Genomic DNA, 18,287 nt, shown 5'->3' on the forward strand with positions numbered 1-18,287 from the left:
AAAAGTCATACATATTATAAAGAGGTTAAGAGGAAAAAAGTAGTCTATTATTTACTATTTCTATTCATTCTTCTTGCATTCTAGTGGTTCCATCTTTCCTCTGGTAACACTTTGTCTACAGAACTTCCTTTACCACTATTTTATAGCAGGTCTGCTGGTAATGGATTCACTTGGTTGTGTTTCATATGAGAATGTCTTTATTTCGTCTTCATTTCTGAAGGACACCTTCACTGGATATAGAATTCTAAATACAGAAATCAGTTCTTTCACTGCTTTAAAAATATTGTTCCACTGCCTTATGGCATCCGTAGTTTCTCATGAGATACCAGTAATTATTTGAATTATCATTCCCCAATTGTGGCATGTGTTTTTCTTTGGCTGTTTTTGTGGGATTTTTTTTGTCTTTGGATTTTGTCTGTTTAAGACATATCTAGACCTGGTTTTTGCTGTTTTTCCTGTTTTGGATTGGTTGAACTTCTTGAATCTACAAGTTTGACTCTTGAAAAATTTGAGAAGTTTTCAACTTGTTTCTTCAATTTTTTTTTTTTTTTTTGTAGTATTCTTTTTCCTCTTTCTCTGACAGGCAGTGACTCAAACACTAGAGCTTTTGTTAATCTTCCGCAGTTCTGGAAGTCCTCTCTTTTTTCCCCAAAGCTTTTTCCTCTTGGTTGTTTATAGTGTTCTGTTGATCTGTCGTCAAGTTCACAGTCTCTTTTCCTTTGGTTATCCCCATTCTCCCATACAGTTCATCCAGTAAATTTTTTGTTCTGGATATTTTATTTTTCAGCAATAAATTTTCCTTTTGTTTCTTTATATCTTACATTTCTTTGCTGAGACTTCTTCTGTTTTTCCATGTTTCAAGATTGTTTGCTCTACTTTTTTGAAACCTTTGTAATAGTTGTTTTAGAGTTTTCATCTGATCATCCCAAATCCGAGCCGTATCAGGGTTGGTGTCTTTTTACTGTCTTTTGTCTTGCGAGTTGTTGAGATTTTCCTGGTTCTTTGTATGACAAGTAATTTTGAATGATATCCTAGATATTTTCGTCATTACTTTATTGACTCTGGGTCCTGTTTATAACCTATATTGAGCATTAATTTTTTTTTCAATTTTAGCAGCCATTTGATACAGTTAGGTTCATTTTCCAGCTTCTGTGTGACTCCCTTCCTAATCTTCTGGCTGGGGGCTTAGGTCTGCCTATTCTGCTCTTCTTCAGGGCCAAGTGTGGGGAGGATAAAGAGAAAAAAGTAACAGAAATTTCAGACCCCTCTCACTCTAGACTACAGTTCATCTGGTCATAAACAAGGATTTCCATTAGAGTTTTGGCATCTCTTCAGCTGCTACTGCCATCATTGCTGCTCCCATAGGATTGTGTCTTAGGGATTTGGACTTGCTTGGGGTCTGGGGCAGGAGAGAAAATAAATGTACAAAAGAAACCAGGGAGTTTTCTTCTACTGTTTTAGTTTCATCTCCCATCACCCCTCCCCGCTTTTGTTCCTTGGGCCAGAAAGGACCTCTCTTGGAGCTCCTTCTGTCTGCACTCAGTTTGTACTTTGGGAATTGGAGAATTGGGTAGGAGCTGAGCATGGGCTGGAAAAGAGGGCAGGAGTAGATCTATCACTGGATTGGTCATACCTTGAATTGTAGTTTATTTCCATTTACTTTTCAGAGTCTTGATTTGTGCATTCTGTTCAGATTTTTAGGTGAATTCAGTGGGAGACGGGGGAGTTAGCTTACTGCATCTGAACCAGAAAACTTCCTTAAAATGTTTTTGAGTGTTTAATATTGTATCTCATTTATTTTCCAAATTTCGATTAATTAATATATTATTTACTTAAAGAATCATGAAAGGATTTAAAAGAGTTATAAAATCCAGGATTTGAAATTACCTTAGAAGTCATTTAGGCCATTTACCTTTGACAAATTCTCTTCATCTCAAACAATAGCTAATAATAGCTAAGATTGACTACGTGCCTGCCAGTGTATTAAGCTCACGGTCTACATTAATTCATTTAATTCTCACAAAAATCCTATCAAGTTTTTAGCTCCATTTTACTGATGAGAAAACTAAAGTTTAGAAAGCCTTCTCAAGATGTGGTCCTTGGACCAGTCATATTGCCATTACTTTGAGAGCATATGAGGAATGCAGAATCTTGGGTTTCAACACAGATCCTTAGAACCATAATCTACATTTGGACAAGATCCCCAAGGTGATTCATTTGCACATTAACTTTTTCAATGCACTGGTTTAAATAAATTATAAATAACTTGATGAAGGTCACCTAGCGTGCAAGTTACCTTTAGGATCAAGAGAGTAAGCAGTTTACCTTTAGCTGGAGAATGCTCTAACATAGCCAGTTGCTAGAATTAAACTGTACCTTATGCAGTTTGAATTTTCTTTGTTTCTTGAAGAAGTTAGGGCACAAATAAGCTATTTATTCTGTTATCTGTACTTTTCAAATACTATTTATGCAGAGTCAAGTATCCTTAGGGAATGCCTGTCTACATTGAAAAGGACTTAGAGGCTAATTATCCTATCATCTGGTATATCAAGAGAGATGAAGAGGAAACATGGCAGTCTTTGAAATAACATTAAGCTAATTGAAATTTAGCATTTATTCAGATTGCTACCCTTAAATACCTTCCCCACAAAGAAGCCAGAGTGTCGTTTTAAAGAATAAATCAGATCATGTTACAGCTTTGTGTAAAATGCTCCACCAGCTTCCTGTTGCACTTAAATTCAGACACCTTGCCATAGTTTAGATGACTACTTCTTTTTTTAGCTTTATCTTAAACCAGAGCTCCAGCTCTTTCCATATACTTCAACCATATTGACCTTTCATCTGTTTCTTGAGCATGACAAGCTCTTTCACATTCACATTTGCACTACCTGCTCCTTTCATTTGGATTGATCTCCATGAAGCTTTTCTTACATCGGCTCGCAGTTCAAATGTTACCTCCTCAGAGAAGCCTTCCCTAATTTACCATGTTGGAAATACCCTTTCACAAACACGTACCTGGTCATACTGCATAATTTGACATTCTTATATAGTATTTATAGCATTTTTCAGTACCAGAAAGTATTTTATTTACGTAATTTGTTACTTCTCTCGCGTACCACCCTCAGGAGAACGTAAAGGTCCATGAGGGTCAGTATCTCATCGGTTTGCTGTAATATACCCAAAGCCTAGGTTTTTGTGAACATCAAATTAGTGTATTCGTGTAAGACTCTGAGAATGGGTCTGGCATGTTGTACACACTTGTCAGCTGCTGCTATTGTTGTTAGTACAAGTGATGATAGTGATAATATATTTAGGCATTTGTGAAACTCAATGGAATAATGTATTTTGAATAAATTCAAGGTAATATCTAATTATTAGAACTGAGTACTGTAGTTAAACATTTCTATTTTTATAGGATTGAAAAAGTGAAAACAGTCTAAATAATAGTTCTTTGACTGGAAGTGTTTTCCCCATGTTTTTCTTTTAGGCAGTTGTGATCAGACCATCAGGATATAGAGATGAGGATCCTCAGAAACACATCCATCTCCTAAAATTATGAACCAGTTGGGGCATGGAGTTTTTGAAGTCACTTTTGAACTTTTCAGCTAAAAGCCAGTTTTGCTGGAAATGATTGCTCCTAGATATTAGATTCAAACTACTTTTCTCCCTAATCTAGACTTATGCAAAATCAGGCATCATAGTATGTTCAGAGTGATATTCAGTGTTGTATGCTTCACTGTATGGCATTTTTATTGGTGCAGTCATTGAAATAAATGTATGTTTATATAGCATTCTGTATATCATGAGTTACTCTGCCTTTTGTCTCTGGGTCCATAGGTAACAGTTAACCTCTTCCACATGCAGCATCTGCAGGCTGCTTCCCTTGCAGACAGTTTACAGTCTCTCTGTGATAGTGCCAAACTCTATGACCCAGGCCAAGAGTACAGTGAATTTGTCAAGGCCACAAATTCAACTGAAGAAGAAAAAGTTGATGGGTGAGAATTAATGTACAGACAAAATTATTTCAAAATATAAAACACTTAATTGTTAAGTTTCTATCTAGTACAAGGAGGAGACTTTTCTAACTGACAAAATTAAAAATTTTCTGAGTTCTTTAAATATTATTTTATGGTATCGAAGTAGATATATTTAAAGAATAGATGTAATTCACTAACAGTAAGCCTTTCCATTTTGACACAGACTTCTTTTATTTAAGAATTAAAAATCCTTTGGGAATGGCATATGATGGCCATACGTGTTTTGAAGGTCGACAAAATTTAACCTATGTTTTTCACAGAGGTCATGCTAGAAAAGTTTAACCATGACATGAATTGACTATACTTTTGCTATTCACTTCCCATGTTTTCACTGTAATAAGGACAAATAATTAAAAAGTATTTACATCTCCTATAAGAAGCTGAACCATGAGTGTGGTTTGTTTTTAATATTTAGTTGGTTTAATTCTTCTATGATTGTTAAATTAATAGATTTTTCTAAACATAGAATGAAATAGACTGATTATTATTCTTTGGAGTGTTGAGTTTTGTTTTTTGTCGTTGTTGTTTCAGAAATGTAAATAAACATTTAAATAGTTCCCAACCTTCAGGATTTGGACCTGCCAACTCTTTAGAGGATGTTGTACGCCTTCCTGACAGTTCTAATAAAATTGAAGAGGACAGATGCTCTAACAGTGCAGATATAACAGGTAGTTTTCCACCCTAAAGAGAGTGCTAATTTATAAAAGATCAGATTGTTCGAATGTGATTGTTAAATTAATTGGTGCTCTGGAATTTAAAAATCAGGCCTTAGTTTGTAAGTTTATGAGATCTTATTCACAGTTGTTACCATGGTGCCTGTCTTAACGTTGATAACTGGTTATTGTTAAAGAAATTTGAATTGTCTCACTTGATAGAATGTCAGTATTTTACCTTATGAAATCCACCTGTAGCCAAGTTTTGACTTTATTCTTTTTATTAAAGGTCCTTCCTTTATAAGATCATGGACATTTGGGATGTTTAGTGACTCTGAGAGCACTGGAGGGAGCAGCGAATCTAGGTCTCTGGATTCAGAATCTATAAGTCCAGGTACATCTATATTTAAGTCTAGCAATGAAAACTCATTGAAAGATCAGTCCTTTTTTAGGTATTTTTTAACTACCTTGTTTTTATAGTGAACTTTCACACATAATAGAGAGGAAAGTGTACAATTTAAAAAATAGTTTTTAAAAACCCCTTATATATTTGCCACCCAGCCTAAGAAATAGATGATTATCAGTATATTAGAAGCCTCCTGTGTACACCTCCTTGGTATCATTGCCCTATCTCCCACCAGAATAAACCATTATCCTGAAATGTTTTAAAAACATTCTCTAGCTATTTTAAATGTTTCTAGTACCTATATCTGGTGAAGTTTTGCTCTCTTCTGAATGTTATACAAATTGAATTATGCTATTGTGATTTCATTTATGTGTTTTTTTTTTTAAGATCTATGTGAATGTAGGTAGCCACCTTTATTTTCACTGCTGTATATTCTGTGAATATAATTATCATATTTTGGATTGTTTGGTACTTAATTGCTATAGTAAACAATGTTATTTTGGTATTTCTGTGCCTGCAATTACTTATTCTTGTTAATTTTTTACAAATGTGCTTTAAGATACTTTAATATAGATTATCTCATGATCCCCAGACAGAAATAGAGTAAGCGATTTGAATTCTCCCTTAGTGGCTTCTAAGAGAGTAACTTGCCTAGGTTATACAGCTAGCGGGAGAAGAAGGTAGCAGTTGAACCCATGAGATTCTTACATCCAACATTCTTTCTTTACACCTCTACCAAAGACTGCTTCAGGCCCATTCTTTCTGGCAACGTTTCTTTCTTCTAGGATCTTAATAGATTACAGGATTTAAGCCATCTCAGATTCCAAGGCCTTTTTCTTCTTTTACATATTGCAGAAGTTGTACTCATTTAGATAAATCTCTTATATTTAAATTTAGGAAACTATTTTCACGCAGCACTGGGTTCTTAGGCTGATTATCACCTGCCACTTTGCTGCCTCCTTTAGAACTAGCACTGTTCAAGGAACATTCTGGAAATGTGAGCCTAATATTGAGCTCAATATTTGTAATTAGCTTTGTAACAACAAACTGGTTCTAGGTAGCTCCAGAAATTATGACCCAATCTAGAGCAAGCCCCAAATTATTTAGGATCCCATAAAACTTCATGTGGTAAAGGCAAAATTTTAGAAACCACATCACCTGATAAATGGGTGAAAACCTGGGAATGCCTTGCCTGGGAAAAAGGAAAATTGGAGACCTGTCAGCTGTCTTCAAATACTGGAAGTGACAAGGGATTAAAGTTAGAGTGCTTGTTTCCTCCATTTGGGAAAAATATGACCAAGGCTGGGATTTATAGGGAGGCAGATTTCTGTTCAGTAATATAAGAAATGCATTTTACAATTAGAATAGTTATAAAATGGAGCAATACAACCTTGTGATTTATCAGTCATTGGGGGCACATTCAAAGTGAAAACTAGATAGCTACCTTTAAGCATATTGTGAAGAAAAATCCTTTGGTGAAGAGGATGTTCTTTAAAATCATTTGTAAAGGCTTTTCTAACTCTGAATTTGAAACGTTTAAGGCCTTACGTTAAGGTGAATTCTTCCACTTAGATATAGGCCTGTGCAGAGGGAGTAAATAAACCTCATTCCCAGTTGAGCTGCTTCCAAACATGCTTTGATACATATGGCAGTGTCATTTGCTGACATAGCTTGTATCCTGTGGTCTCAGCTCCCTGCCAGTATCACTGGGCTGTTGTTCCTGGTTCCCAGTCGGCAGTCTTGCCAGTAACATAAATGTGATGTTACTGTTGGGTTGTTATATTCAAAGATTTTTGTATGTGTAGAAAGCTTTTGGTTTAATTGTATACATTTATAACTTAATTCAGCAAACATTTAATGACAACTTTACTGTTGTGCCAGCTACTCTGTCACATATTAGGTATTAGATATGAATGGAAAATATCAGCTATACTTGTGGAGTTTACAATCTCTAATACTTACCATCAGAAGTTGGCAGTAAAGTGTTATTGGACTACATGAGCCTCAGTTTTAAATTTGTTTGGGAAAGTCAGATTTAGTTAAATTTCTTTTTGTTCCCAGGAATGAATATCAAAATTCCCTGTTACCCAGAGTATGAGAATAGAAGCAAATTTTTACATTGAAGCTAATAAAATAGTATGACGTGTTATTTCGAAAGTGTTGTCATTTCCTGTTTCAAAGATTCTACAATGAATGGTCAGGTAATTGTATCCGCAATTTTCTTCTAGGAGACTTTCATCGAAAACTTCCACGAACACCATCCAGTGGAACTATGTCCTCTGCAGATGATCTAGATGAAAGAGAGCCACCTTCCCCTTCAGAAACTGGTATTGTATTTACCTGAATTAAGTCCCACTAAACCAGCTCAATCAGTAGCACTACATGATATTAGATAAATAGTATAATTTTAAAGAATCAATACTTTGTTGTGTATTAAACAAAAAAAATTCACCATGACTTAAATATATCCCAACAATTATATATAAGTATGGGTTGATAATGTATTAATCAAATGTTACAAATAGAAATATAAGAATAGGCAGCAAAACTACTGGATGTAAAATGTATTGGCATGGTGCTAAAATAACAGGCTAGATATTGTGCATTTTCATAAACCTAATACTGTGACTTAGTGTTAAAAGGGTTGTGGTGCATAAGAAATTCTAAAAAGCTCCTTCAAAAGAAACAATGCAAGAAAACTAAGTAAGTGTGCTTCTTGAGGACAAGGAAGTTGTGGATGTTGAAGGATAAAGTTAAATCAGTTACCTTAACGACTTGAATTAGATTCATATAAATTCATTTTGTGTTTAATGCCTACAGATACCTGGTTTGGCATCATTTCCTAAATTAATGGAATATGTGACCTCCAGTATAATATTAATATGTAACTAGCTAATATTAACTATAATTTTATAGTGAATTAAGAATAGCTTTATCTGTAATGCAGATAATGCTCACACTCTAACCTCATACAGCTATTTTTCTTTGTTTAGAGGGGCTTTTTCTAATGCCACCTATGAACACACTTCCCAGCTCTATGAAAGAGCATATTAATAACAGTGTAAATATGCTGATTCTGAAAACGTTATGTCATGTTATTATTCATAGCAGTGACTTGATGACGATTTTTACTCATAGATAAAATGTTTGATAAATGTGCCTTTTAAGAGATCTATAAATTAGACCTATAAATTGGATGCTAAGCAGCTATTTTGATATTAGAGATTCAAAGCTTTTTATAATATATGAATTATTACAGGGTTTAAAGATTATTCAAAATATGATATCACATGGTATAATTTTTCTATCATTTTACAATTTTTGTAAACTATTTCTCTTGCAAGGACCCAATTCCCTTGGAACATTTAAGAAAACATTGATGTCAAAGGCAGCTCTCACACACAAGTTTCGCAAATTGAGATCCCCCACGAAATGCAGAGATTGTGAAGGCATTGTAGTCTTCCAAGGTGTTGAATGTGAAGAGGTAAGATCTTTGTGGAATTGTGTTGACCCTTTTATGCTTTTTGTTTTATACCTTTTTGTTTTTAATTTTACTTTTTAGGATCTTTTGCAAATATATGTTTAATAAATTGTACTACAGTACACCTTCTATAATTTTATATTTTATTTTGTTGTTAAATCTGTTTCAAATAGCGCAAGTAATACCTCTTAAACTCATTTTTGTTGTGTTACCTTCCACCTGCAGTTTGCCCAGTTGTGAATAGTTTTAAGCTTAACCAGTTTCAAACTATCATTTTCTTGTAGTGTCTCCTTGTTTGTCATCGAAAGTGTTTGGAAAATTTAGTCATTATTTGTGGTCATCAGAAACTTCCAGGAAAAATACACTTATTTGGAGCAGAATTCACACAAGTTGCAAAAAAGGAACCAGATGGTATCCCTTTTATACTCAAAATATGTGCCTCAGAGATTGAAAATAGAGCTTTGTGTCTACAGGTACATTATAACTCTTAAAATTTTAAAAAGCATAAATGCCTGTGTAACCTATTCTAATGAAAAGGAGACTTTAAAGGAAAATAATGCTCAGGGGTTTTTTTTGTTTTGTTTTGTTTCTGAGACACGGTCTCACTCTGTTGCCCAGGCTGGAGTACAGTGGCATGATCACTGCTCACTGCAGCCTTGACCTCCCAGGCTCAGGCAACCCTCCCACTTCAGCCTCCTGAGTAGCTGGGACCACAGGCACGCGCTACCACACCTGGCTAATTAAAGAAAAAAAATTTTTTTCTGTAGAGATGTGGTCTCCTTATGTTGCCCAGGCTGGTCTTGAACTCTAGGCTCAGGTGATCTTCCCGCCTCCACCTCCCAGGCACCTGGCCAATGAACAGTCTTTAATAACTAAATTTTTTCAGATTTCTATAGGAAATGTTACCTCATTTGGCCTTGAATAGTTTTTTTCTAAAATAATAATAAAATTTGAAATAGAGTGAAAAGATTGAAAATCAAATATATGTAGATATCTGCATTTAGCCATTTGTACTAAAGAAGAATTTTGCAAAATTTTTTTCTTTTCTATTGAAGGGAATTTATCGTGTGTGTGGAAACAAAATAAAAACTGAAAAACTGTGTCAAGCTTTGGAAAATGGAATGCACTTGGTAGATATTTCAGAATTTAGTTCACATGATATCTGTGACGTCTTGAAATTATACCTTCGGCAGGTAAAAATTTTTACCCTTGAAACCCACCATTAAATTAAAAACAGCAAAAATATGATTTGTATTTTGCTGATAACATTTGCTACACATGTTTTTTCATTGGCATAGATGGTATGGGTATCTTGCTAATTATTAGTGCATAGGTCAGAGTATATGAAATACCTGTACAATTTAAAGAAAAATAAAAACAAACTCATCTCCCATCACCCACCTTAAGAAAATAGAATATTACCGTACCTTATAAAAAACCCCCATGTTCCTCTTCCAAGTTACATCCCCCTAACTCCACCAAGGAGGTCTTTAATAATCATAACTCTCTCTCTTCTCTTAATAGTTTTAATACTTGCTATTTATTCCTAAACAATGTATTGTTAAGCTTTGGAAAATTGACTTGAAAGCATAAATCTAGCTGTGTAAGGAAATCCCAGTATCCACACAGTTATATGAAGTAAGTAAAACAGTGTCTGGATCGTAGGCTGGCTTTGCCTTCGTTGATATTTTAAAATAGCCATTGTGATAGGTTAGTGGCCAAGATGATGAATGAGTCCTGGGAACATGTAATGTACTACATTTGGAACATCTGGAAGGACTGTCCTATAAGCTGGGTACTGCACATTCTAGCAGGAATATGGTCAGGGAGTAGACTGCTCTCTCTTTTTTTTTCTCACTGTTAAACCTGTAGTTTGCAGGAGTAGGTCCAAAGACCTACTCAGTGGGATGGAATAAATGGCTCTAGAAGCATCAAGCAGCAGCTTATGGAGGGATTGCAAGAACTTAATAAGCACATTGTCATGAGACAAGTACAAAAAAAGACCTGAGCCAAGCTTAGCTGCTATTCTGTCCTCGGGTGAAAATGAAGAGATAATGTCAGAGAGAATAGTGATGATAGTCCTCAATATATCAATCTCTGCAGTTCTGTTGCTTCCAGCAGGATCCTTTTTTAAAAAAAAATTTTTTTAATTGACATATAATAACTGTACACATTTATAGAGTACACAGTGATGTTTTGATACATATAATGCATAATGAGCAGATCAGGGTAATTAGCCCATCCATCATCTCAAGCATCATTTCTTTGTGTTGGGAACATTCATTACCCTCCTTTTAGTTATTTGAAAGTATGTAATATATTATTGTTAACTACAGTCATCTTACAGTGGTATAAAACACCAGAACTTACTCCTCCTTATCTAGCTATAATTTTATACTGGATTTTTAAAAATATGGTAACTAGCTGCCATCCTGGGGTATCTCTTTTCCACCTTCTCCTCTTTTATGAGGAAATGCCTGTCATGTCTTCCCTGTTTTGTTTTGTTTTGTTTTGTTTTATTCTCCTGTTTTGGTCATGCCCATACTTGAGCAAGGTAGAATAGGAGTAAATATTTAAAACCTTATTTATCCATGAATGTCTTTATATTCTACTCTCTTGAATGGAAATGTCATAGTGTTGATAGTGTGGACGGTTCTAATATTTTGGACTGAAAATTATTTTTCTTCAGAAATTCAAAGGTGTTTTTTTGTTCTCTTTGAAGCCTGAAATCCTTCTCATTTCTAACTCCTTGTATGTGGCCTATGATTTTGTCTCTGAAAGCTTGTGGAATCTTCTTTTTTTCCCATTATCCTAAAATTTTATAAGTATGTGTTTTGATGTGGGTGTATTTTATCCACTATTCAGGGCACTCCATAAGCGCTACCAATCCTGGTTAGTCCTTTAGTTTTTGGAACTTCCCATTTTGCTGCTCATTTCCTCCCCTTTATTTTCTCTGTGCTTTCCATCTGGAACTCTTATTTGGATACTTGACAACGTGGACAGGTTCTCTAGTTCCCTTATCTTTTCTCTATCATTCATTTCTTTTTTTTTTTGTTCTCTTACAACACTTTCTAAGAGATTTCCTCAGCTTTATCTTTCTTCCTTGCTATTAACTATTTCATTCCTGGTATCATGTTTCAATTTCCCAGAATTGTAGTTTTTGTTCTTTTTGCAGCTTTCTTCCTTTTTTAATGACTGCCATATCTGAGGATATTTATAATTTTTTTTTAAGGATTCTTGGCTTATTCTCTAGCCTTGTCCAATAGAAATATAATGTGAGCCACATATACAGTATTAAATTTTCTAGTAGCCACATAAAGAAATATAAACAGGTGAAATTAGTTTAATATTTTACTTAAACTGAAAATATCATTTGAACACTTAATCAGTATTTTTAAATTATTAATGAAATAATTTTACCTTTTTTTGTTACTGAGTCTTTAAAATCTGCTATGTTTTGTTCATTTAAAGTACATCTCAGTTTAGATGTACTTTACCACATTTCCAGTGCTCAGTAGCCACATGTGGCTTGTGGCCACCATATTAATAGCACAGTCCTAGACCTTTATGTTGTTGTTGTTGTTGTTGTTGTTGTTTTCTACTCATTTTGATTTCCGTCTCCGTGATTGTCTGCTTAAAATGAAAGAGTTGAAAACTGAATCTCTTTCGAAGCTCTTGAACACAAGAAGTCTTCGAAGACCTTGAGCTTTATAGTAGGGTGATCTAGGTGGGCTGTTTGGGAAACACTTGATGCCTCTGTCTCTATAGGTTTCTGTTCTTGGGGTAGTCTGATGCTCCAGAGAAGGGTCTTTCCTTGCCTAGAGTGTGGTACCAGTCCTGTAAGAGCCAAGTAGGCTAAGAAGGCCTCAGGATCTCTACATTTAGAATGGCATGTGTAGTCCACTAAATCCCCATTTTCAGATAGTTGCCCATCTGTCCTTTGTGTTTGACATTGCCCATCCAGAGACTCTCTGTTTTATACTGCCCGGAGAAGAAACCTTGAGACTTCTCGGGAAGAGGCTGCTCAGAAGCGTGAAGTGGCAACAGGGATCTACAGATATAAGCCTTCTCAGATAGCTCCAGCAGAATCAGAAGACCTAGTGCTGACAGTCCCTGAGTCTCCTTAGGATTCTGTCAGTCATGTTGGTTCACAGTTTGAGATTTCAGCTTTATCAGAGCTGCTAAGTCAGTACTTGTTCATTTGCTCTTCAACTCTTCAGCTTATGAAGTAATGCTTTTGTCTCCTCTCCTATTCTCTCAGTCCTGTGGGCTTACTGTATTTTAGTGGGATTGCAGGAAAAGAAATTGGGTATAATTGTTGGATTTACCATGTTAGCCCAGGAAACTACTGGTATATCTTTAACCACATTTTACAGGACTCTCAGCTGAAAAATGGAGGCCAAATATCTTTGAATGACTATAAATCTCATAATGAATCATCCTTTATCTCTTCTAGCCAGGCAAGGAGAGGAAATGAATAGGGTCCAATACTATCAGCTCTCATTCTGTCTCAGGAATATTATGTGACTGAGACTTTCATGTGGGAAACCATGTTCCATTCTTAAAACGATGTTAGAGAGTAGACTTCATGCTACTCATTTATTGTGCAGGAAATCTGCAGCTCCAAGAGGTTAAGTGACTTCCTTCAGATCCCAGAGTGGTGTAGGTAGAAATTGATCTCAAGGCTACCCCTCTCTAGGACCAGCAGAGGAAACCAGAGAAAGGGGCACCTACCTTCTGACTCACCACAGATAAAATAGGACATCAGGTAGTAGTCAGAGGTACCCTGTGTTTCATCACAGAGCAAGTGGAAACATTGAAATTCATTATGACACTGGGCAGATCAAAATGGCATGCGCTTTGTTAGTTTGAGAAGGTACTTTTTCTTTTGACCTATTTATGGCAATTCAAGGTGTATTAAAAAATTAGATACATAAAATGTTAACAGTGTCTTCTTGCTGTTTCTCTCATATCAAGAAAATTCAGTTTATTCACCTTTTTAACTAATTTGACTTATTTTGTGCATTATCCTGGGTTTTATTTCAATAAAAGAGTTGAAGACCATACTAACTTTGGGGGAGTCGTGAATGTAATTGCTATAGGATATATATCAGACTTGTAAAATTCCATCATGCAGCTTTAGGTTTAGTTTTACTGATTATCAGTTAAGTTGTTTTTAATACAGATACAATTTATGATGATGATTCTGGGTTTACTTTATAGACCACATCTGTAGCAAACATTTACATTACTAAATGTGGATTGACTTTAAATATTCTTAATGTAAAGGGACATGCTAAATCACTCTGTAACTGTTAGTAATAGTTGATTATTAACAGAAAAAAATAGAATGCTTACCCCAATGTAATTTTATTTCTTTAGCTGCCAGAACCATTTATTTTATTTCGATTGTACAAGGAATTTATAGACCTTGCAAAAGAGATCCAACATGTAAATGAAGAACAAGAGACAAAAAAGGATAGTCTTGAAGACAAAAAATGGCCAAATATGTGTATAGAAATAAACCGAATTCTTCTAAAAAGCAAAGACCTTCTAAGACAATTGCCAGCATCAAATTTTAACAGTCTTCATTTCCTTATAGTACATCTAAAGCGGTAAGAATTTTATATAACTAGAATATTTATTAATGGGCAATTGATTTGTTTTCTGTTTTTAATTGTGGTAAAATCCACATAACAAAATTTACTTTCTTAGCCATTCTTTTTTTTTTTTTTTTTTTTTGAGACAGAGTCTCGCTCTGTTGCCCAGGCTGGGGTGCAGCAGCACAATCTTGGCTCTCTGCAACCTCGCCTCCTGGGTTCAAGCAATTCTTCTGCCTCAGCCTCCCAAGTAGCTGGGAGTACAGGTGCATGCCACCATGCCCAGCTAATTTTTGTATTTTTAGTAGAGATGGGGTTTCAACATATTAGCCAGACTGGTCTCGAACTCCTGACCTCATGATCCGCCCACCTCAGCCTCCCGAAGTGCTGGGATTACAGGCGTGAGCCACCACGCCTGGCACTTCTTAGCCATTCTTAAGTGTTAAGTGTGTTCATATTGTTGCAGTGTTACTTTTAAAATGAACATTTCATTTCCAGTCTGTGTAAGGGAAAGGGAGACATTGAAGATATATGTACATGCAGCCAACATAGTTCCCTCAGATGCCTCCTGTGTGCCAGGCTCTGGCTGGCTAAACAAGGATGAAAACATAGGGTTTCAGCCATCTGTTGGTCTTATCAGCTGCGGGGACAGATCTGCAGACAAACGGAGTACAGCATCATTGTTCTAACAGCTATGCATAGCAATGCAGAGGAAGATTGTGTGGTGGAGGCATAAATCAGAGGAGATAGCCCTTTGAATCAGACTTACAGAACCAAGTAGTATCTTGGTGGGCAAAATTACACAGAAGAGCATTCCAGGCACAAAGTCACAGACATGGAGACACGAGCGCATTGTGCATCTGAGAAATATAAGTGAATTGGTTAGGCTGCAATACAGCAAGCAGTAGCAGAAACTGAGCCAGGTAGAGGCCTGATAAAGTCTTGCATGCATGGCAGTCTTGCATGCGCTGACCATCTTCCTTCAGTACCCACTAAAGAATTTTGAGCTAGGAATTTGACAGGCTCAGATTTGCCTTTTAGATATTTCTGGCAGCAATATGGAAACTAGGTTGGAGAGGAGGCCTTTATTACAATTCAGATCTCCTTGAATAATCATAGAAATAAAAGGTGGTAAGAGCTTGAAGTGAGGCCAGAGGAGTGGGGATGGTGTTGGAACTGAGATCTTCAGAAGGGAGAATCATCTAGACTTGGAGATGGGTAGTGAGAGACCTGACAATGATGTTTAGGTTCCCAGTATAAGGACTTGGGAGGATATACCATATACTGAGATGGGAGCAGTTTTTAGGGGTATTTTTTCTTTCTGCTGGTAAAACTGTAGTAGTTCCTTCTACTTACTTGAAATTTATTCCAATACTGTGAAACCGTGAAACTCTATTTGGCATGTGGTCAATATTTTAATCAAATAAATATAACCTTTTCCTATACTTTTTCCCCCTAGTATTTTTGTGCAGCTCATTTTCCCTTCACCCTCTCTATTCCCTAGTAAACTACAGTCAAGGAACTCTAATAGGAAAATCTCATACAACTTTATGTGTTCTACTTTGCAGGGTAGTAGATCATGCAGAAGAAAACAAGATGAACTCCAAAAACTTGGGGGTGATATTTGGACCAAGTCTCATTAGGCCAAGGCCCACAACTGCTCCTATCACCATCTCCTCCCTTGCAGAGTATTCAAATCAAGCACGCTTGGTAGAGTTCCTCATTACTTACTCACAGAAGATCTTCGATGGGTCCCTACAACCACAAGATGTTATGTGTAGCATAGGTGTTGTTGATCAAGGCTGTTTTCCAAAGCCTCTTTTATCACCAGAAGAAAGAGACATTGAACGTTCCATGAAGTCACTATTTTTTTCTTCAAAGGAAGTGAGTTTGACCTTTATGGAATTATATTAGAACTTTGTAATATTTATGTTAATAAGTTAAAGATCTTTGAACTGTTTATTTTGAGGTTATGTTTTACTTCTTCCATTTTAAAAATTATCTTGCATCAACAGGATATCCATACTTCAGAGAGTGAAAGCAAAATTTTTGAACGAGCTACATCATTTGAGGAATCAGAACGCAAGCAAAATGCGTTAGGAAAATGTGATGCATGTCTCAGTGGTGAGTAGCCATGTAAAAAAAAATATATGTTTGCTGACTTAAAACTTAGCCAGTAGAACCGTGATTAAAACCAAGGTGAGGGGCAATGAGGGAAGCCAGAGAATGAAGCTTTATTAGTTAACAAATGTTGGCTAGCCATTGAGAAAGTTGCCTTTTAGTGTATCTTGCATTTAAATGAATGTCATTCTTCATAAAAGTCTTTCTTATAATAAGACATCTTGGAGTTTATAATGTTTTTTGTGTTCCTTCTGAATTTTGTTTTTGTTTTTGCGTTTTGCCATCAGCTAAAATCAAGGTAGAAATGTGCTGAGCAATGTGATATTCGTTAGTATCTTCTGGTTCCATAGTTCAGTGCATTGAGCTAACTGCTCATACGGAGTCAAACTAGACTCCTGAAATTCAAAAACTTTAGAGTCCTACTTTTTTTTGACATGCTTTTTACCTGTGGCCTACATTTAACCTATTAAACACAGAGATGTATATGTCTTTTTTATTTGCTTGACTACGATCATTTTATTCACTTATTTTCTCTTTATATTAGTTGCTGTCATTGCTAGTTGTTAAGCTGGTGGAAAAGCTTCCATTTGTATTGTCATTTCTACATTGTTATAGCTAAATTCCAGTTTTTTACATTGCAGCCATATATGTTAAATTTAATGTGTAATCAAGTATCAGTGATCATAGGGTCTAAAAAGGAAAGGAGGGCCGGGCATGGTGGCTTACACCTGTAATCCCAGCACTTTGAGAGGCCGAGGTGGGCAGATCACCTGAGGTCAGGAGTTTGAGACCAGCTTGGCCAACATGGTGAAACCCCGCCTACTAAAAGTACAAAAAATTAGCCAGGTGTGGTGGTGGGCGCCTGTAATCCCAGCTACTCGGGAGGCTAAGGCAGGAGAATCACTTGAACCCGAGAAGCAGAGGTTGCAGTGAGGCGAGAACGTGCCGTTGCACTCCAGCCAGGGTGACAAGAGAAACTCCATCTCAAAGAAAAAAAAAAGGAATGGAACTAACATTCACCAGGTACCTGCCTGTTCTGTGCTAAGCACTGTGCTTATTTGTTTGATTCTATTTGATCTTCATAATACTTCTGTGCTATAAAGTAAATAGCATTATCCTCATTCAACCCATAACTAACCGTCTGAAAGAGACTAAGTAATGCCAAAGGTTGTTCTCTTAATACATTTGAACCCAGTTCTGATTACTAAACCTAACCTTTGTGGCTATCCCATGAAGCTCTTAGGAACAGTAATAATAATAAATGTCACTTTCCAGTGTTTATTACATGCAAGATAATTTTAAGCACTTTTCCTAGTAGATCATTTAGATCACACAGCAACATAGATACACATAGGAGTCTTATTTCGCAGATGAAGACACATAGGACAGTGATATTGCCTAGCCCAGTGCAGAAGTGGCAGGCAGGGCTGAGCCAGGACCCAGGCAACTGTGCTTCAGAGTCTGTGCTCTTCTCCATTATGCTCTAAGTTTTTCCCTCAGAAATTTAAGAATATATGTTGGTGCCTAGAGTCCAATTGCAAGGAACCAGGTCCCTTAGAATGCTCTATAAATGTGTGGAGGACCCGGGAAAGCAAATCAAAAGAGCCTTGGGCCAGGTGTGGTGGCTCACACCTGTAATCCTGGCACTTTGGGAGTCTGAGGTGTGCGGATCTTGAAGCCAGGAGTTCAGGACCAGCCTGGCCAACATGGTGGAAACCCTGTCTCTATTAAAAATACAAAAATTATCTGGGCATGGTGGCAGGCACCTGTAATCTCAGCTACTCAAGAGGGTGAGGCAAGAGAATCACCTGAACCCAGGAGGCAGAGGTTGCAGTGAGCCAAGATAATGCCACTGCACTCCAGCCTGGGTGACAGAGTGAGACTCTGTCTCAAAAAACAAAAACAAAACAAAACAATAGAAGAGCCTTGGAACCCAGGGAAGAGAGGCCAGCAGTCCCAGGTATGGAAGAAGGTCAGATGAGACGATGA

General features: G+C 36.4%; 1 protein-coding gene across 4 annotated transcripts in view; it reads left to right on the plus strand.

Moving 5' to 3' along the window:
- Nucleotides 1-18,287, plus strand: part of ARHGAP29 (Rho GTPase activating protein 29) — a 179,272-nt gene that overhangs the window by 136,049 nt on the left and 24,936 nt on the right. For all 4 annotated transcript variants that reach the window (XM_055352587.2, XM_031001250.3, XM_004026160.5 and 1 more), the window contains 10 exons: nucleotides 3,838-3,995; nucleotides 4,569-4,705; nucleotides 4,980-5,084; nucleotides 7,325-7,423; nucleotides 8,441-8,580; nucleotides 8,862-9,050; nucleotides 9,633-9,770; nucleotides 13,960-14,192; nucleotides 15,746-16,061; nucleotides 16,193-16,301. In XM_055352587.2, coding sequence (XP_055208562.2) covers nucleotides 3,838-3,995; nucleotides 4,569-4,705; nucleotides 4,980-5,084; nucleotides 7,325-7,423; nucleotides 8,441-8,580; nucleotides 8,862-9,050; nucleotides 9,633-9,770; nucleotides 13,960-14,192; nucleotides 15,746-16,061; nucleotides 16,193-16,301 — 1,624 coding nt within the window. The remainder of the gene's footprint in view (nucleotides 1-3,837; nucleotides 3,996-4,568; nucleotides 4,706-4,979; nucleotides 5,085-7,324; nucleotides 7,424-8,440; nucleotides 8,581-8,861; nucleotides 9,051-9,632; nucleotides 9,771-13,959; nucleotides 14,193-15,745; nucleotides 16,062-16,192; nucleotides 16,302-18,287) is intronic.

This window comes from Gorilla gorilla, chromosome 1, assembly GCF_029281585.2.
Source record: "Gorilla gorilla gorilla isolate KB3781 chromosome 1, NHGRI_mGorGor1-v2.1_pri, whole genome shotgun sequence".
Classification (NCBI taxonomy): Eukaryota; Metazoa; Chordata; class Mammalia; order Primates; family Hominidae; genus Gorilla; species Gorilla gorilla.